At 61.9% G+C, this 19,449-nt stretch overlaps 5 protein-coding genes across 5 annotated transcripts in view; 2 read left to right on the top strand and 3 right to left on the bottom strand.

The window, feature by feature from the left end:
• Nucleotides 1-688: 688 nt before the first annotated feature.
• On the top strand, nt 689-1,938 carry F751_2034 (hypothetical protein; the record flags this gene model as incomplete). Its single annotated transcript, XM_011401602.1, has 4 exons — nt 689-775; nt 970-1,213; nt 1,471-1,487; nt 1,783-1,938. The coding sequence occupies 4 exons, from the start codon at nt 689-691 to the stop codon at nt 1,936-1,938; spliced, it is 504 nt and encodes a 167-aa protein (XP_011399904.1).
• Nucleotides 1,939-2,353: 415 nt separating this feature from the next.
• On the bottom strand, nt 2,354-6,284 carry F751_2033 (Magnesium transporter NIPA2; the record flags this gene model as incomplete). The annotated part of the gene is made up of 5 exons (XM_011401601.1): nt 2,354-2,898; nt 3,073-3,233; nt 3,460-3,607; nt 5,473-6,023; nt 6,262-6,284. The coding sequence occupies 5 exons, from the start codon at nt 6,282-6,284 to the stop codon at nt 2,354-2,356; spliced, it is 1,428 nt and encodes a 475-aa protein (XP_011399903.1).
• Nucleotides 6,285-6,652: 368 nt separating this feature from the next.
• F751_2032 (ABC transporter C family member 5) lies at nt 6,653-15,221 on the top strand (the record flags this gene model as incomplete). Its single annotated transcript, XM_011401600.1, has 20 exons — nt 6,653-6,829; nt 6,951-7,447; nt 7,743-8,007; nt 8,301-8,381; nt 8,556-8,734; nt 8,899-9,409; nt 9,631-9,738; nt 9,900-10,016; nt 10,272-10,397; nt 10,538-10,633; nt 10,916-11,326; nt 11,592-11,808; nt 12,091-12,311; nt 12,543-12,709; nt 12,929-13,218; nt 13,400-13,553; nt 13,797-13,885; nt 14,075-14,265; nt 14,471-14,833; nt 15,081-15,221. 20 exons carry the CDS (start codon nt 6,653-6,655, stop codon nt 15,219-15,221), a joined length of 4,401 nt encoding a protein of 1,466 aa, XP_011399902.1.
• A 346-nt stretch (nt 15,222-15,567) lies between these two features.
• Nucleotides 15,568-17,801, bottom strand: F751_2031 (Origin recognition complex subunit 5; the record flags this gene model as incomplete). Its single annotated transcript, XM_011401599.1, has 4 exons — nt 15,568-16,026; nt 16,237-16,743; nt 16,979-17,414; nt 17,641-17,801. The coding sequence occupies 4 exons, from the start codon at nt 17,799-17,801 to the stop codon at nt 15,568-15,570; spliced, it is 1,563 nt and encodes a 520-aa protein (XP_011399901.1).
• Nucleotides 17,802-18,175: 374 nt separating this feature from the next.
• The window catches only part of F751_2030 (Pumilio-like protein 23), a gene marked incomplete at both ends in the record, with an annotated part of 4,003 nt that continues 2,729 nt past the window's right edge, over nt 18,176-19,449 (bottom strand). Inside the window, 3 exons of the mRNA XM_011401598.1 lie at nt 18,176-18,275; nt 18,433-18,524; nt 18,766-19,434. Of these exons, the coding sequence (XP_011399900.1) occupies nt 18,176-18,275; nt 18,433-18,524; nt 18,766-19,434 (861 nt within the window). The remainder of the gene's footprint in view (nt 18,276-18,432; nt 18,525-18,765; nt 19,435-19,449) is intronic.

Below are 19,449 nucleotides of genomic sequence, written 5' to 3'. Positions count from 1 at the left end.
AGTGGGCGCTCGGCATGGCAGCACACCCTTTCCCTGTGCCAACTACGCGGTGTGGCAGCTAGGGCTGGGCGGCACGCATGAGGGTTGCCCACCGCCCAGCGAGGTCCTTGCATATCAGAGTGACAGACTTGATGTTCCAATTCTATCTACCATTATACATGTATTCTATCCAAGCAAGTGACGACAGGAGTGAGAAGAGCCGATTGTAAGACGGCGACATGGGCGTCAGTGGGAGGGCATACAGTGCGCCAATGGATATGCTGGCAGCCAATACACGCCATGCAACATCCTCATGACTGAAGCATCACTGTCTCCTATGTATGCCTGTTTTTAAAGGCGATGAAGATCTGAGATCACACACCCCTGCTCGACCTGAAAATCGCGCGCTCCGGCAATGGCGGAGGACTCCCGACATGCTCGCAATCGCAAACATCGCCTGCATACCGCCAGGTCACATCGCATGTGGAGTAAGAGCCATTCACGAACTCTCTGATGGATAATCTGGACCACTGCATGAGGGTCCTGTGAAGGGCTCATGAATTGCTGTCGGAGCTTGGCTCAAGCCACAGATATCTCCGGGACCCCTGCCCCGGTCCTGACATCAGTCTGTTGTTGAGTCAATTCTAGGATTGACTAGCAGAGGTCCCGTCAGACCCCTTGACTCGAGTCAGGGGCTCTCGCCCGCATAATGCGGGAGAGTCTGGACGGCCTGCCTGATCCTCTGGTAGGCTCCATCCTACACAACCTGTCCGACACCGACCTGCTGAACGTCAGGGTGAGAAGAGCCGGGCCTCTCTGGGGGGTCCTGTGCGGCGTGCGCGCGAGCATCTCGTGCCATGTCTGCGCCCACTTGGCTGCAGCGCCGGCAGTGGTGGAGGGTGCGCTGCAGCCTCCTGTGGTCCTCATTCCAACACCACACACAATGCTCTGGGGCGATGACATGCCCCCCCCCCCCTCCCACTCCCCCAGGCCACCCAGCGCCGGCTGAAGGCGGCCGCGGACTCCCTGAGCAAGGCCAGGTTCCACCAGCGTTGGGGCATCGAGTCCGTGTCGGAGGCCCCCCGCTGCGCGCCGCTCTACCTTGCCGCCCGCGCCCGCCACTTCGCCTGGCGCCACGAGCTGGGCCCCCACGAGACCCTGGCCTCCGTGGCGCTGCGCTACGACTGCGAGGCCGCCGTGCTGCGGCGCTGCAACAACCTGATGGATGATGCAGGTGCTGCGTGCCGTACTCACCTCTTCATCCCAGGTATATTGTTTGTGGGGGGGGAGAAAGCTTTCTTAGCGAGCGGGAAGGGTTTTGAGGAGCTGCCTGGCAAGCGGCTCCTGATATCAACATCTTCCCTTGCCTGGCATGGATTCATGATGGCTGGAAAACAGAGTGCCCTAGCTTTGATGCCATACCTCTCAGCACCCGCAATTACCCCCCCCCCCCAACCCCCCCCACACACACAACCCCCGCAACCCCTGCAGTGGAGGACGTGGCGGCGGTACGAGGCTGTACCGCCGCCTTCGTGCGCTGCCAGCACGTTGGCCGCCGCTTGTCGTGGCCTTCGCGCCGGACGCGCGTTCCGCACGCCCCGCCGGCGCCCCCGCGCCGCGCGCGGGGGCCAGCGAGAAGCTGGTGGGCATGCTGGAGCGCAGTCTGCGCGTGGATCGCTTCACCGCGCTGTACTATCTCTCGCACGGCAGTGGCAGCCTGCGGGCCGCCATCGCCGCGCATGGTGGGTGGGGGGCTCAGGTTGTCGCTGGTGAGGTGCTGCCCTCTGTCGCCCTGATTCGCAGTCATGCCTACTCCTGCCGCTTAAAAAAGCAGACGCCGGGCCCATTGGGCAGGCCCTCAACCTCTCAAGTCTCACACCCGACTACCTCGCAGAGCGGGATGCAGGCTGGGCGGCGGTGTCGGGCTCGGGCCCGGCCACGCGTCGTCAGAGGGCTTGATGAGGGCGGTGGTCTGCGGCCCTTTCACATCCTCTGGACCAGGGCTGCAGCCCGCGGTCTTTCTCCAGACACCGAATTTCTTCCTGTACACTATTGTGAGAATCCCTCTGTTGACAGGGCCGCGAGGAAGGGGCTGATAGAGGATGCGGCAAGGCGCTTCAATGGTGATAACAAGGGGGAGAAGGAGTTGGATGGGAGTGTGGGCAATGGATTCTGGGAGGTGGAGTGGAGCAGGCTTTGCAAGCCAACTCGGGCGTGGCCCTGCCCAGTGCATCGTGGGGTGGTAGATCGCGAGGCAGTCGCCTGGAAGGTATGCCGCCGGCGGGCGGGGTGGGGTGGGGTGACATGGGGACCCCTCGCGTGCCAGCCGAGGGCGCTGCCGCCGTCACCTCGGCCCCTGGCCCCGCCCCCCGCCTCACACCCGCGCGTCCTTGGCCAGCTCCACGGCGGGCTGGTCCTCGCCCGCGCGGCGGGCCAGGCCCAGCAGCGGCGCCAGCGCGGCCAGGTCGGCGTCGCGCGTGGCGTGCAGCAGCGTCGTCCCGCACAGGATGGTGAGGAAGCCCGAGGCCTGGCTGGCGGCGGCCACGCCGCCCGCCGCCTGGCCGAAGAGCACGGCGGAGGCGAGGAGGGTGAGCGAGGTGAAGCCCGCGTAGTACAGCGGCGTGACCAGGGCGGTGCTGTGCAGGTCCAGCGCGCGGTTCAGGTACGCCATCTGCGTCAGCACCGCGACCACCACCGTGGCGGCAAAGGCCCAGGTGGCGGGGTGGCCCAGCTGGCTGGAGCCGGCCAGGGTCAGGCGCACCGCCAGGCCCAGCGCCTTGCAGGCCATCACCGACAGGCTGCCCACCGCGGAGCAGATGGCGATGGGGACCAGCGGGTTGCTGGCAGCCACGTCGGGCGGCACGCGGAAGATGAGGAGCAGAGTCGCCGCCACCGCACTCGCGGCATACAGCAGGAAGCCTGGGAGGAGGTTGGCATGGGTGTGGGTGGGTGGCGGGATTTGGGAAGGGGGGGTGGGGCTGGTCAGGATCCCAATTTTGGACTCACCATCCCATACTCTCATAACCCCCTCCCCTCCCCCTCCAACCCCCCTACTATGTCCCCCCCCACCCCCCTCAAAACAACATACCCTACCTGGCTGGACCACGAGCGCCCAGACCTGAGGAATGGACTCAAAGACCTGCTCCTCGGGGGCATGCAGGATGATGGCCAGAGATCCTGTGACGCAGAGTATGCAGCCCATCACCCCAAACCCGTTCAGTCGCTCGTTCAGCAGAAAATGTGCCAGGACGGCGCTGTTAGGGGGGATGTGTTGAGGGTGGGGTTGGGCAGGGGCGTCAGCAGGGTGCCACTGTCGTTGCTTCAGCGTGCAACATGACTCCACTCCTGCAGGGGACTGGCACCCAGCTCGCTAGACCCTGGCCTTGGAAAAGCTGTGCCTGCCGCCCAGGTCCCCAGCACCCAGCACCTTCCCCTGCGGCCTGCCCGTCCACGAGCAAGCCCCCGAATCCCCCCACACACCTGACGAGGATGCTCAGCGCTCCCAGAGGGGTGACGAGGATGGCTGGGGCAAAGGCATATGCTGCAAAGTTGGCCAGCTCCCCAACCACCATACTCAGGAATCCGGCCCACCATAGCGGTTCGTAGAGGTAGGAGTAACCCCCACTCCCTGTTGTAGGAGGGCGTACCGGTCGTCGCACCGCGATGGTGGAGGGTGGGGCAGTGCGGGCGTCTGAGGCTGCTGTCGAGATCACTCTGGCCCCGTCACACACCTGCCCGGAGGCCCGAGGCCCCAGCACGACGCAGTCCCTTCTTTTTCACGATGAAACTGGAACCGATGAACACAGAGGAGCTTATTGCCAGGATCAAGCCCTTGGTCTGCTCCATGGCATACTCGGGAACAGCCGCGACGGCCTAGGAGGCAGCCATCCTCAGGCTCAAGGCAGGTATACCATCCTTCTAGTACTTGCAACGGCGGGTGACAAGGACCGTGCTGTGTCCTCAGGCAAGGTGCTGGCGGTATTGTTCTGTGTCGCGCCCCCCACTCTCACATTCACATATCTACACATATCTACACCAGGGATCTGTTTTGCTTAGGCAATTAGATCCCTACCGGGCTTGCGCCGGTTGCACAGCTGCTTCCCGCGGACGGGATATCGCTGGCGCAGTTGGTTGCCTCGATCGGCGAACCAGAGGGGGTGGGGGGGTGGGAGGGTGGGAGAAGACGAAGCAGGGGGTCCACCAAATGCTGTGGGACGAAGTGCATTCTCAAAAAAACACTTGAGCTACATCAGGATGTTGACCGCCCCGTTGACGTCGCGGTTGACAACGTTGACCTTGCAGGCCCTGTTGGTGCACCGCTTCGTGTCGCACAGTTCCGTCCACGACACACCGCATCACTCCTACTGTACCAAACCCCCTCCTCAAACTCCCCCTCTTCCCGCAGGTGCCCAACCCACAAGACAGCTAGCACCGAGGTGCTGCTGTCGCGGGTCGTAAGGATCGTCCCAAACCTGCGACGGGGCCTGGCCTGGCACATGCACGAGAATCCGTTTCGGAAGGTGCGCCACCAGGCCTACGTCGGCAGGGAGCGGGCCATCACCCAGCTGGCAGAGCAGTTCCGCGCCCCCCCGGGCATGACTACCATTGTCGGCGTGGGCAACTGGTCGGCCCAGGACCGGGGGGGCACCATGCGGGGGACTCCGCCTGGGCCCTGGATACGCTTCTTGCGGCGCCTGCGGCGGGTGTGCAGGGTGGTGGTGGTCGACGAACACAGGACTTCCAAACTGTGCTGCGCCTGTCACACCACCCTGGTGCAATAGGAGCAATATGGCCACAGGTCAGGGAGGGGGTCCAGGCGGAAGCTGCTTGCACTCCACCCCACACATGGCCCCGAACCCTCCCCACATGCACGCCCATGCGAGAGGCGCACCAGCAAGAGGAGGGGTGTGAACCATGAGAACAGCAGATAGCTCAGCGGATTCTTGCGCAGTGGGACAGGCACTCGGGGTGGGGGAGGGGGGCCCCCGTCATGAACCGCAGCCTCCTTGTCCACCGCCGCATCGTTGCCATCAGACTTCCGCTTGTGGAACCAAGATTTTATTCCCATGGTATGATGATTCTGTTAATTGCCCGTGTCGCCCTGGTCTAGAGGAAGATGTGTCCCCGAGTGACGTGCGGGGGGGTGTCTCTGGGTGACGAACTACTTCGCCGATACATGCTCGTGGTGTGGGATCGGCAGACACATCCCCGCCAATTGTAAATGTGTGATATTAAAATGTCTAAATGGAGCCAAGAAGGAATAGCCATTTTCTGGAATCATCGTTCATCATTGTCCACACACCTGTGGCCGGGGGGGGGCTGGAGGGGCACCCGGGAAAGCACGGAATACCCTTTACCCCTCCTACCGGGCTTGCGCCGGTTGCTAGCAGCTTATTCCCGCGGACGGGATATCGCTGGCGCAGTTGGTTGCCTCTAATGGCGAACCGAGGGGGTGGGGGGTGGGAGGAAAGGAAGGGAAAGCATGGGGTCCACCTAAAGTTGCGGGACGAAGTGCATTCACAAAAAAGCGCTTGAGCAACATCAGGATGTTGACCGCCCCGTTGACTTCGCGGTTGACAACGTTGACCTTGCAGGCCCTGTTGGCGCACCGCTTCGTGTCCCACACGTTCACCAGCTTCTCCTCGCCGTTGTGCACCCGCATGTACTGGTGGGCGTGCAGGGTGGTGTGACAGGCGCAGCACAGTTTGGAAGTCCTGTGTTCGTCGACCACCACCACCCTGCACACCCGCCGCAGGCGCCGCAAGAAGCGTATCCAGGGCCCAGGCGGAGTCCCCCGCATGGTACCCCCCCGGTCCTGGGCCGACCAGTTGCCCACGCCGACAATGGTAGTCATGCCCGGGGGGGCGCGGAACTGCTCTGCCAGCTGGGTGATGGCCCGCTCCCTGCCGACGTAGGCCTGGTGGCGCACCTTCCGAAACGGCTTCTCGTGCATGTGCCAGACCAGGCCCCGTCGCAGGTTTGGGACGATCCACACCGCCCGCGACAGCAGCACCTCGGTGCTAGCTGTCTTGTGGGTCGGGCACCTGCGGGAAAAGGGGGGGTTTTAGGAGGGGGTTTGGTACAGTAGGAGTGATGCGGGGTGTCGTGGACGGAACTGTGGGACACGAAGCGGTGCGTCAACAAGGCCTGCAAGGTCAACGTTGTCAACCGCGAAGTCAACGGGGCGGTCAACATCCTGATGTTGCTCAAGCGCTTTTTTGTGAATGCACTTCGTCCCGCAACTTTAGGTGGACCCCATGCTTTCCCTTCCTTTCCTCCCACCCCCCACCCCCTCGGTTCGCCATTAGAGGCAACCAACTGCGCCAGCGATATCCCGTCCGCGGGAATAAGCTGCTAGCAACCGGCGCAAGCCCGGTAGGAGGGGTAAAGGGTATTCCGTGCTTTCCCGGGTGCCCCTCCAGCCCCCCCCCGGCCACAGGTGTGTGGACAATGATGAACGATGATTCCAGAAAATGGCTATTCCTTCTTGGCTCCATTTAGACATTTTAATATCACACATTTACAATTGGCGGGGATGTGTCTGCCGATCCCACACCACGAGCATGTATCGGCGAAGTAGTTCGTCACCCAGAGACACCCCCCCGCACGTCACTCGGGGACACATCTTCCTCTAGACCAGGGCGACACGGGCAATTAACAGAATCATCATACCATGGGAATAAAATCTTGGTTCCACAAGCGGAAGTCTGATGGCAACGATGCGGCGGTGGACAAGGAGGCTGCGGTTCATGACGGGGGCCCCCCTCCCCCACCCCGAGTGCCTGTCCCACTGCGCAAGAATCCGCTGAGCTATCTGCTGTTCTCATGGTTCACACCCCTCCTCTTGCTGGTGCGCCTCTCGCATGGGCGTGCATGTGGGGAGGGTTCGGGGCCATGTGTGGGGTGGAGTGCAAGCAGCTTCCGCCTGGACCCCCTCCCTGACCTGTGGCCATATTGCTCCTATTGCACAGGGCTGGCGGCGCCCCCTCCAGTTCGAGGACCTGTTCGTCATCCCCGAGGAGCTCACCACGGCGGCCGTCTTCCCGCCCTACACCGCCGGCTGGAATCGGCTGGTCCGCGAGGCACGAGACGGCGGGCCCAAGGGTCAGCGCCGGCTCGAGGACTCACGGCTGGGGCGCAGCACGGCCTTCATGCTCACCAACTTCATCCGCCTGCACTGGGTGCGGGTCAGCGTCGCGCTCAGCATCCAGCTGCTCTATTCTGCTACCACATTCGCTGGCCCGCTGCTGCTGAACAAGATCGTGCGCTTCCTGCAGACCCCCGAGGCGCTGCAGGATGCAGAGGGCCTGAAGCAGGCATACCTGTACGCCATGGGCATGTTCCTGGCGCCTGTCGTCGGCACGCTCATCAATGGCATGGCCAATCGAGTCAGTATCGGCACCCAGGTCATCATCCGCGCGGAGCTGAATGCTGCCATCTACGCCAAGGCCCTGCGCCTGAGCAACAGGTGCTTGCTTATGGATTGAGGGTGTGACAAAATCGATGGGGAGGGACTTGATGGTTGGAGGGATGTGTGAGCTCGGAACCCCGTGAAGGGAAGTGCTGATGGCTGTTGCTTGATGGAATTGTCAGAGTAATGTGCGCTGGCTCAAAATCGACAGTGCAGGCCCTTCAAAGGGCAAGATATGCATGGCAAAAGCAGATCATCACCGTCGCCCGTCACCCTTCAGCATCCTACTCCTCCTTTCATATCCACCCCCCTTGCCAAACCCCCATCTTCACCTCCTGCACGATTATTGCAGAGCCCGCCAGCAGTCTGACACTGGGCGCATCGTCAATCTGATGTCGGCTGATGTGAACCAGCTGCAGATGTTCTTCTACCCCTACGTCCAGCAGCTGGTCACGGGCCCCGCCACCATCATTGCGGCCCTGGTCCTGCTCTGGTTCCAGATCAGCTGGACCACCTTCATCGGTCTTGCCATCCTCCTGGTTTCCACCCCGCTCACTGGCATCTTTGTGGCCAAGCTGTCTGCCTACCGCCGCGAGATGCTCAAGTACACTGACAAGGTCAGCTGAATTGTTGTGTGTGTGGGGGGGACACCAGATTGTTGTTCATGCTGGCCATGGGTACAAGGCCAGTCAGGAGCATTGAGCCTCAGGCCTTGGGATGTGGCCAGACTACCCTGTGCTCCCGGGAGGTCATCTCGGAATGGGCAAGTCAAGCTGAGGGGATTCACTCTGTCGGTGTGAGCATGGCCACCAGGGTCTGCATTGCATGCCCCCCAATTGCACCTCCCCGTGTGCATGCTCTGCTTGCTCAGCAACTCACGTCCTCCTTCCCACCCCCATCCCCTCTTCAGAGAGTGAAGCTGATGAATCAGCTGCTCGTCGGCATCAGGGTGCTCAAGATGTATGCCTGGGAGGCGGCTCAGGAGGCTGCGGTGAGATGGGCTGGGGTGAATTAGGGGTTTTGCATGCCCTGCTGGCATATGTAATGACTTGCTGTCAGGCATGGGTGTCTGAATAAGCGTTTCCTCGCCTTGGCCATGTTCCCCTATGTCTCTCCAGCCCTTCACCCCTGTCCCTTCCCGGTTCTACCCCTGACATTTGCGTAGATCATGGAGGTGAGGAAGGACGAGCTTTGGCAGCTGCGCAAGGCCATCCCCTACCGCGCGGCCATGCAGTGTCTGCTCTTCTCCGCCCCCGCCCTTGCCATGGTCGCCTGCTTCTCTGCGTATGGCGCCACATCGCCCGACGGCTTCACGCCCGCGGCCATCTTTACCAGCATTGCACTGTAAGGGCATGGGGATGGCAAGGGTATATTATTGCCGTGGAGATGCTGTTGCTGTTGACCCTGCTTTGCATGGCTCCTAGGTCAATCACTGAATATGAACAGCGCTCAGGTCCCCAAGACTTCTCTCAATCACCAACCCCCCTTCATTACTCCCTCCAAAACAGGTTCGGGCTCATGCGCTTCCCCCTCATCTTCTTGCCGTTTGCGCTGGTCCAGCTGGCCAACGCATTCGTGTCCATTCGGCGGCTCACCGTCTTCTTCATGTCCGAGGACCGCATCGAGCATGTGGAGGAGTTGGATCGCCCCGGCATCGAGGTGGAAGACGCGTCCTTCTTCTGGGCGGAGCCTCCGCCTCGCGTTGAGATCGAGCAGGGCAAGAAGAAGAAGAAGGGGAGGAAGGACAAGAACGGGAAGGGCAATGCACCAGTAAAGGGCGCCAATGGCTTGGCCAAGGAGTCTGCACAATCCGCTGACGGCGGGTTGGGCGCTAGCAGCGAATCCTCCGCCCCCGACTCGGGGGCAGCCACGCCCGTGGTGACCAAAGGCCAGCCTCTGCCCGCCACCGACCTGGTTGTGGATGGCATCCTGGTCCCTGCCAAGCCGGCCGAGGGGGAAGAGGCAGCCAACAGGGGCCAGAAGGACGCTCTGTTCTGGCTGCGGAACATCTCCCTCCAGGTACCTGGGTGCTGTGGCTGGGGGATAGGGGGGGGAGGGGGACAATCGTGAGGATGGAAGCCATGCAGGGGAATCTGGGGAGGAGGAAGGTTAGCTGTTCTTATCAATTTCCAATGATTACATACGTTGAGAGCCTGTGGGTAGAATATCAGCCAGCCTTGGCATGTTTGTGCCAATGGCTGTTTAACCTTTTTACCCTTTATGCCACCAACCCAATTCAGATCAAGCCTGGGGAGTTGGTCTGCTGCGTTGGACGCGTGGGCATGGGCAAGTCGTCCCTGGTGCAGGCCATCCTTGGGGAGATGGACAAGGAGACAGGGCATGTCAGGGTGAGGATGGTGATGGGCGTGATGGGTCTGGTGAGGGGTGATGTCAGCCTCTGGCATTTCAGCTCACACAAAAGTTGTTCCTTAGGAGTGTGCAATGTCACGAGTTTATATTAGATGCTCAGGGCTGGTCTGTCAAACCAACACCCCCCACTACCTAATAGGTGGGTGGCTCGATGGCATATGTTGCGCAGCAGGCCTGGATCATTAACGCCTCTGTCAAGGAGAATGTGTCTTTTGGAAAGGAGTGGGACGAGGCCAAGTGGAATGCTACCGTGGAGGTGAGGTTGACATTCTGGACGGAGGCATGCTTGTGCTGGGGGAGGTTGGCTGCCGGCCATCCAAGGCGGATGATGGGGATGGAATGGAGGTGAAAATGGGGCTTTAGTTTTTATCATCGTTTCTCTGCATAGCATGCTATGTTCTTGATCAGGTCAGTAGCGTGCCCTCCGCTGAGAATGATTTTGACTAGCCTGTTGCAGCCTGGCACAGGACTTGACACCAACCTCCTTGCCACTCCACTCTATCGCAATCAGGCATGCTGCCTGTCCCAAGACCTGGAGACGCTGCCAGGAGGCGCAGACACGGAGATCGGGGAGAAGGGGATCAATCTTTCAGGCGGGCAGAAGCAGCGTGTCTCGCTGGCAAGGGCCATGTATCAGGTGAGGGCAGGGTGGGGATTATGTGCGAGGCCAATCCGCACCCCCGGCATGATCCGCCTGCTGTCTCAAAGACTTCAACCCTGGTTCACTCCCGTGAGGTTGCCCTTCACCTGACCTCTTCCCGCCCTTTGTCACCCCAGGACGCTGATGTCTACATCATGGATGACCCCCTGTCGGCGGTGGACGTCCATGTGGGCCGCCACATCTTTGAGAACCTTATCACGGGAGCCCTCAAGGTGTGCGGTGTAGCTTTTGGGATGGTCACCGCTTTGTCCTGGGACTTGCCCCTCCCTCGTGGCCTTGCCTTGAGCAGAATCTCGACGCTTGTGCTCGGGGATACCGAAAAGCTATCTGGCATGCAGGACCCTGCGACGCCTGGGCTGCATGCCTCGGCTGCTCCTCCCTTGTGGAAGATCTTCAGGTTGCATCGCAAATCTCAATGCCAATACTCAATCAACCCCCCCACCCCCCACCCCCCACCCACTCACACGCACGCACCCACACCGCACACTATACAGGGCAAGACGCGGCTGCTGGTGACCAACCAGCTGCAGTACTGCCACCATGCCGACCAGATCATTGTGGTGGACGAGGGCCAGGTGGTGGTGCAGGGCACCTACGAGACCTGCATGGCGCACCCCACTTTTGCTGGGCTGGTGCGGGAGCACGCTGCTGAGGCGGGGGCTGATGAGGAGGCCCCCGAGCCCGCCCCCTTTGCCAAGAAGGGAAGTGGGGAGCTTGTGATGCGCGCTGTCTCTCGCGGTGAGGTGGCGCTGCAGGAGGTGTTGGAGGAGGTGGAGGGGACGCCGGAGGACGCTATCGACGGCCCTCCGCATGGCCAGGCCACGAAGCCTGCCGTCACCGGCAGCATGCTGGTCCGGCCCTCCAAGGGCTCCAGCTCCTCTGCCACAAAGAAGCACGACGTCAAGGTGATGGTTGCTGGGTGGGACGGACGTAGGGGGGCGTGAGCTGCCTGCCGGTCAGGGCCTGGAGCGGGTTTTGGTATGGGCGCAAGGATGACGTTGCCGTACATGCTGCTGCCCTGGCGAGAGTCTGTCTGTTTGCCGCGGCGCATCCTACTCAGAATAATCCCAACGCCCCTCAGACCCTCCCCATTCCCTGCTCTGTTCCCTTCGTCACCCTGGTCCGCGATCGCTCATGACATTTCTTCACCCTCTCCCAAAATGCGCGCAGGCCCCCATGCCTGGCGCGCTGATGGTGGTGGAGGACAAGGAAGAGGGGCAGGTGGCGTGGAGCGTCTACTGGCGCTACATCACCTGCTATGGGCGCTGGGCGGCCCTGGCCCTGCTGGTGTTTTGGAGCGGGGAGGAGACCACGAGCGTGCTGACCAACTGGTGGCTGAGCAAGTGGAGCACCGCTGAAACCCTGAATGCGGTCCAAGTGCAAGCTGGTGAGGGGTTTGGTGGGGCGTGGATGTGTGGTCGGGTGAGTTGTGACAGGCACTGGTGATTGGAGTCATGCCAAAGCAATGCCTGCTGCTGCTTTGTCCTTGCTGGCAGGGGGTGGGGGCTGCTCTTTCGTGTCCCGGTATGGCCAGGCAAACATGAACAAGGTACCATATTGACCCCCAGTTCCACCCCACTCGTCCTCAATCGCATGGCCAAGGCAAACTCCTCACCCTCCTTGCGATAATACAGAGTTTCATCCCAACCCCTCATTCCCCTTGTTGCAGGCATTCCCTCCGACTTCAGCCGCATCAGCTACATTGGCGGCTACCTGGGCTTCGCCTTTGCTTACGTCATCCTGGTCACCCTGCGCACTATTGCCAACCTGGCTAGCTCCCTGACCGCCTCCCGACTCATCCATGAGCGGAGTCTGTTGTCACTGGACAGGTCCCCCGTCACATTCTTCGACACCACCCCCATTGGCCGCATCCTGAATCGGTTTTCCAAGGTGAGCGGGGCTGGGAGGTCGTCGGCATCGCGAGGGCAATGCCCGAGGTGCACCGATGAGGAATTGTCGCATGGGGTTGCCACATGGCGCACCTCCACACAGTATGCAATTCACCCTGCAATGTCCAAGGCCTACCTACCAGTGAGCATTGATGCCGAGTTCAAGCTTCCCTCAGACATCTCCGCCTTCCTCCCTCATGCCCACCTCCTGTCCATATTCTGCGCTGCGCAGGATACGGGAGACATGGACTTCATGCTGTCCATGTCCCTGTCACAGCTGGGAACGTGTGTGATGAACCTGCTGGGAACAATCATCTTCATCGCGGTCATCCAGCCCTGGATCCTGGTGGGCATAGCGCCCCTGACCATTGTCTACTACTTCATCCAGAAGTTTTACAGGTGGGGTTGTTCAAAGGGTTTGAGGAGATTCATAGAGAGGTTTGGATTGATGACAGAGTTTGAGTTTACCCTGGAGGAATGACCTCATCTGAGAAAAGGTCTGGTGTACTTCATGCAGCCAATGTCATTAATAGTGGCGAGGTGAGAAATTCCACATCCCTGATCTTCATCCTGGCGATCCACCATCGTTGACACCCGCCACTCCATTCCCTCACCCAGGCGCTCGTACATCGAATTTCAGAGGCAGGACGCCACCTCCCGCTCACCCATCTACGCCCACTTCTCGGAGACGCTGTCTGGCGTGGACACCATCCGGGCCTACCGTCTCAGCGACGCCTTTGCAGCCGACAGCCAGGGGCGGGTGGATGCGAATCATAGGGCATACTGGTGCCTCAGCATGGCCAACGAGTGGCTCAGTCTGCGTTTGGACTTCATGGGCGCCATCATTGTGTTCCTGGTGGCCATTCTGTCCATTGTCAACCGAAATTCCATCAATGTGGCCCTCATGGGTGAGCTTTTCAGGGTGACGTGATGCTCCACACCCAGTTTGATGGGCGCGTCGGGGCTCCTGTGTTCACAATGATTCCTGGCTACAGGCCCCTACTCCTTGTCCCAATGTCCAAGCTCCTTCTCACTTCCACTCCTCAGCTCCCGCATCCTAGCCCCTCCCCCGTCCCTGCACCCCTGCAGCGCTGACGCTGAGCCAGGCGCTCAGCGTCACCCAGTTCCTGAAGGTGGTGGTCACCACCGCCGCCCAGTTCGAGAGCAGGTTTAACTCTGTGGAGCGCCTGTTTGCGTACTGGGACCTGCCCCAGGAGGCGCCTGCCTACCTGCCTGGGAAAGAGTGCGTTTTCGTGGTGGAGGGCTGGGCTGGGGTTGATAAAGTATCATTGAAGTGGCATCAGGGCCATGCATGTCAAGCTGGGGAGGGAGAGGGGGGTGTCAGTTGATGAATGGCGATTCAATCTCTTGCTGAGTCCTTGAAACGACTCACAGTCGGTGTTGGGGAAGATCTATGGGATTCAGCAATCAATCGCAGGCCATGCATCGCCATGTCTCACCCCACTCCATGCTCGCTTCCGCTCAGGGCCCCTGATGCCTGGCCGGACAAGGGCGCGCTGCAGTATACCGATGTGTGGATGCGGTACCGCGCAGAGCTGGGCCCCGTGCTCAAGGGTGAGTGAGAGGTGTCGGTCGTAGTGAGAGGTGTCGGTTGTAGTGAGCACCTTTGGTGGGCAGTAACAGCCCACACTTGCACAATGAGTGTGTGAGGGGCCCGTTCCTCTTCCATACTGCTGCATCCACTCCCAGAGCTGGACACTGATGATGCCCCTCCTCACCATCCCGCTGCATATTCCCTTCCAGGTGTGACGTTCTTTGTGGCGCCCGGCGAGAAGGTGGGCATTGTCGGCCGCACCGGCAGCGGCAAGTCCAGCCTGATTGTCTCCCTCTTCAGGCTGGTGGAGCCGTACCAGGGCTCAATTGCGCTGGACGGCATCGATCTTCTGTCCCTGGGACTGAATGATGTCCGCTCCCGCATCGCTGTCATCCCTCAGGTGTGCTTTTCGTCGAGAAGTGATTAGGACCATTAAATCTTGGTTGGGAGGCTTGGAGTTTGCCAGATGGATCAGGGGGGAGCTTTTCTGGTAACCTGCATCGCTGATATCCCATGTCACCTGCAATGCACGATTCTTTGCGTGCTTGACTCCTGCCGCGCAGTTGTTCACCCCGTCCCGCACCTCCCCCATCTCACCGCCCCAGGACCCGGTGCTGTTCAGCGGCAGCGTGCGTGCCAACCTGGACCCGTACGACCGCTACACCGATGCTGAGGTGTGGGAGGCCCTGACCCATGTGGCGATGCGTGGTCCTGTGGCGGCACTGCCCGAGGGCTTGTCGGCACGCGTTGCCGAGGGCGGCGACAATTTCTCCGTCGGCCAGCGCCAGCTCTTCTGTGTGGCCCGCGCTTTGCTGCGCGAGCCTCAGGTGCTGGTGGCGGACGAGGCGACGGCCTCAGTGGACTCCGAGACAGACACACTCATCCAGCAGACCATCCGCCGCGAATTCCGGCACTGCACCGTGCTCACCATCGCGCACCGCATCAACACCATCCTGGATGCCACCAAGGTGGGCTGTGGGCTATGAGGTTTGTTGTACCATGAATAAGTTGGTGTTTTTCCTTTCGGATGGGGGGAAAGTTTCTGTCTGATGGTGGTTGTACCAGACCTTTGACTTTCATTCAGAGGTGCACCTGGTGAACTGGAGATTGGTGCCCTGGACAGCTTCTTTATGGCACATCCACTTCTTTCGTCACAGCATGCTGCCTCGCGCTGTCCCTGATCGCGTGCTTCTCCTCCCCCTCTCAAACCAATAGGTGTTGGTGATGGAGGACGGCAAGGTGGCAGAGTATGACACTGTGGCCCACCTCATGTCGCGTGGCACCTCGTCTTTCAGGGCCATGGCTCAGGAGGCCGGGGTGGGAAGCAAGTACCGGCTGGACCCTGGTCCGGAGTGATCCCAAACCTTGAAACCATTGTTCTTCCCCGACGTGCATGTCTGGTCTGTTGTGCGGTGTATGGTTTTTACTATGTTTGGGCAATTTTTTTGATATGCTGAGGTGATGGTTGCGAGGTCTATGCCTCCAAGCTCAGGCTCTTCTTTGTCCACCTTGGTCCTCCGATCGATCGAAGAATTCTTGCGGATGCAGCCCTGCTGCTTTGGTTGTACACACATGTAAATTCAGGAATGCGGGGAGTGAGGAACGTACAGGGCTGACAGTTGTCAGGGTAGCAGCTGGCAATGTGTGGCCGTCCAGGGGATCAGTAGGAAAAGGAGGTTGCCCTGAACTCTTGTAGCCACTTTCAGGCCAGCTTCAGGTAGTCGGAGAGCTGCACCTTGAGGTTGGCGGCGATGGCCCGCACCACCCCCTCCTCCACCCCGCATCGGTACAGCGTGCCCGGCTCCAGCGGGTCCCCGCCACTCATGCTGAGCATGCGCAGCATGACCAGGCTGGACAGGGCCATCAGCACGTCGGCATGCAGCACCTCGGGCGGGTAGGTCGCCGCTCGGTCCACCCCGCCGCAGTCGCCGCCCCGCGGCTGGCTTCCAGGCGAGCGTCGCCCTTGGCCCAAGCAGTCCCGGGTCACATTGGCGTCGCTCCAGTCCTCGACCCCTCCCTCCGCGCCGGGGTCGTGCCAGGCCCCGCCCTCCCCCACCTCCTCCCCCTCGTGGCTCGAGTACAACGCGTAGAATATGTGCAGGCAGCGCTCCAGGGGGAAGGGGTGCGGCCCCCGCAGCCAAGCCTCCTCTGCGGCCTCGACCTGGGCGGGTGGGTCGGGCGCGGGTGCTCGATCATGGGTTTGTGATTCCAAGCACGGCGGTCTCACAGTCGCCCTCTCTGCTTGACAGTGTCCCTACTCCCTGTGGTACACACACGAAGCCTCCCAATGGTCCCATCCTCTGCGCTCATGCACGCCCCGTCGATCACACACCCGGGCCCCAAGTCTCGCACTCCTGCACATGAGCCTCACCATGCGGTCGTGCGCCTGGGCGCCGCGCCGCGCCTTCTTCCTGAACCCCGGGTCGAACACGGCGCGGTCGGCGGTGGGCTTGTTGCGCGACGCCACGTAGGCCGCCAAGATGAGGTACTTGGACACGAAGGGCAGCTGGGAGGCCAGTGCCGGTGGCGCCCCACTCGACGAGCCTGGGGTCGCATCATGCGCGGCCCCCATGCAGGGCACGCCGCTCCCGAATTCCTTGGCCGCCGGCGCCGCAGTGTGGCTGCGCTCCGCGACCACGCGCTGGACCAGGGGGTTGACGCGCGCGTGGAGCTGCGCGGGCCGAAGCTCGCGCCCTGCATCCAGCGGCGCTCTGAATGCGGGGTACAGCGCCGCCACCGCCGCCTCCACCTCCAGCAGGTCCGTGGTCGCGCGGCGGTAGGTGGGCACGAACGCGGTGAGGAAGGCGCGGAAGGTGGCCGCGTCGCCGGAGGGGGCGGCGCCGGCGGGGTGCGTCGGGCGTCTTCGGTGCTCCAGGATCTGTCGGCAGGTTGTTGGATGTAGGGGTCGGTGAGGACGCCGCCGACCAAGGCTGGGGGGTTGCGCAGAGGGCGTGGGCCGGGGCAGTACAGCACCACCCCATCGCCGTCAAACATCGCCGCCCTCTGGTGCACAAGAGGCTTGCCTTGCCCCGACATTGGGTCTCGACTTGGCTCCCACATGCCAACCCCTGTCCATGCCACCTGCACCCAGCCCCAGTCCTCATCCAGCCCACCTGGATCATCTGGTCGCTGGAGTAGGCAGCCCACTCCAGCGTGGCCGGCGGCGCCAGGGCTTGCGTGGAGGTGGCGAACGCCGTGCTGGACCAGGGCTGCCTGGCCAGGAGCAGGACGGACAGCGGGACGTCCGCGGCAGCCCCCGCGCGCGTCAGCCCCGTCAGCAGGTCGCTGCCGGCCAGTCGCTGCGCGTTGTCCAGCACCACCCAGGCACCGCGCTGGGGGGGTGCCCGGCCATGACCCCGGAACAGGGCCGGCAGGAGGACCAGGAGCTCCGCCAGCGAGTCGCAGTCCTGGTCCTGGGCGTAGCCCGTGCCGCGCTTTCTTGCGCCGCCCTTGAGTTGGTGCAGCAGCGACTGGAGCAGGGGGCGGGGGGTGCTGCACGCCACGCAGTCGATGAACGCGTGGCGCATGCCCCATGCCGACATGCACGCCCTGTGGGGCGGGAACCATGGGTACTCGGTTACCAACAGGAACTCAGGCATGCCGTGCAGAATGCGCGGGATGGGTTGGGAACCATACAGTCCGGTCGCTGGTGCATTTTCGTCGTTATGCATGGCACAGAACCCACAGTCCTCGCATGGTGTAGTCCCCCCAGGGGTCTTGGCATGCTTCCGAAGGCCCCGCTATTCCAGCCATGAAACCGTATGCAGCAACTGACCTGACGATGGCGGTCTTGCCGGTGCTTGGGGGGCCATGCAGGAGCAGGGTACAGGCGCCCGCTTGCCCGGTCTGCACTGCCGTAGCCAGGGCATCGATGCTGCGTTCCCGGCATGGGAACCGGGCCTTGAGCTCTGCATCGGCGGCAGACGAGTTCACCATGGCAGTAAGTATCGATCGAAGCTCCTGCGGACACGCGTGCGCGTCTATATACCCTCAGATCTCGTCTGGTTAGGCCAGGAGATTTGGCGAGGACAGCCGAGGCATAGGTCTAGGATAGGAGTGCAGGAGCGATTATCACCGCGATGAAGGAGACTATCACATGAGGTCGGTCATCTACATCCTTTGAGACGCAGTCACTATTGTCCAAACGAGCGATCGCAGGCCTCGCACCGCAAGCTGCATTCCCGAATTCAAGATGCGGGGGTCATTCGAAATGCTATGCATGCTGCGAGTGAAACCATACTACTCCAGCCCGTCTGGTTCTGAATACCCAGTGTACAGCGACTGCTCCACAGTGCTTACAATACAGGGTGTCATGCAAATATGTCTGCAAACTGCTGCCGTGCCACGCTGGCGGTGGCAACCCTTTGCATCCATGCCTCCCTCCCTCTGCGCAGGGTGTCCACGTGGCACCTGTGCACGGGTGCACGTAGGGGCAGGTTGCTGCTGATGGGATGGCACACATCCATGGCTCACCTTGACAAATGTGGCTACCCCAACTTCGTGCATGCATTTTGGTGTCCCTGCCCTGGACTCTCTTGCCAAATCGTACCCCGCCACCCCTACTTACGATGCAAGCAGCCGAGGTCCATGATGCGTGGACACCAGGGCCTGCCTCCCTTTGAGCAGCTCCTCGGCAATGGCCAGCTTCTCGTCCATGTCCTGGAGTATTGTGTTGTGCTATGGTGCTGTCAGTTTTTCCAGCCATGGTCAAGAGGGGGATAAGCGACACAGTGGCGCCAAGTGCATGGTCAGGTACATTGTGGCAGTGTTGGGAGTGCTGCGAATCCTCATCATGTTGTTCACTGCACTAGCAATGTGGAATCGATACACCACACCCGACTCCCCCCTCTGCATCAGTTTTAACCCAACCTCCCCCTCGCCTCTCCTCCCCTCGCCTCACCGCCAGGTCGAAACAGGTCTGGACAAACTTGGCGCCCGACCCCCCCTGGGCGGCGAAGGCCCACCCCCCCCTCAGCGCCGCCAGCATGGCCTTCACCTTCTTGCCCGACTTCTGCACAGCGCGGAGGTAGGTCTCCACCACGCGACACCCCCCCGCGTCCCCCGCGACAAGCCTCAGCTGCGCTGGCGGCAGTGCCGCAAGCGCGTCGGCCCACTGGCCGCTGGCCTCCACAGGCAGCTGCAGCAGCTGGATCAGCAGCGCCGTGCCCAGCGGCGACAGCCCCGACTTGCCGCGCGTGCCTGCGGAGGGGCCCAGCCGCGCCAGGGGGACGGGCCTGTCCAGCGAGAGCAAGGCCGGGACGGGCCCGGCGTGTTCGCCGCCCAGTGCGCCGGCGGCGGCCCAGGTCGCGGCGGCTGCGTCGGCCTCCAGCGTGCCCAGCCGCCGGGCGCCGGCGAGGAGGGCGGCCACCACGCCGCCGCGGCGCGCGCGCAGGAGCTGTGCCAGGTGCGGGCGCAGGTCCTGGAACATGCGCTTGAGCTGGGCGGGGCGGCGGACAGAGGACAGTGCGGCCTGGACGGAGAAGTTGGCAAACGCGTGGCTGGCCAGGTGCACCATGGCGCCCTTGAAGCCGGTGGTGCTCAGCTTCTGGAAGGCCTCATCCGGCACCACCTGGTAGATGACCTG

The sequence above is a fragment of the Auxenochlorella protothecoides genome (assembly GCF_000733215.1).
Source record: "Auxenochlorella protothecoides strain 0710 unplaced genomic scaffold scaffold19, whole genome shotgun sequence".
Lineage (NCBI taxonomy): Eukaryota > Viridiplantae > Chlorophyta > Trebouxiophyceae > Chlorellales > Chlorellaceae > Auxenochlorella > Auxenochlorella protothecoides.
Note: the sequence above shows the minus strand (reverse complement) of the source record. Positions and strands in the feature narration are given on the sequence as shown.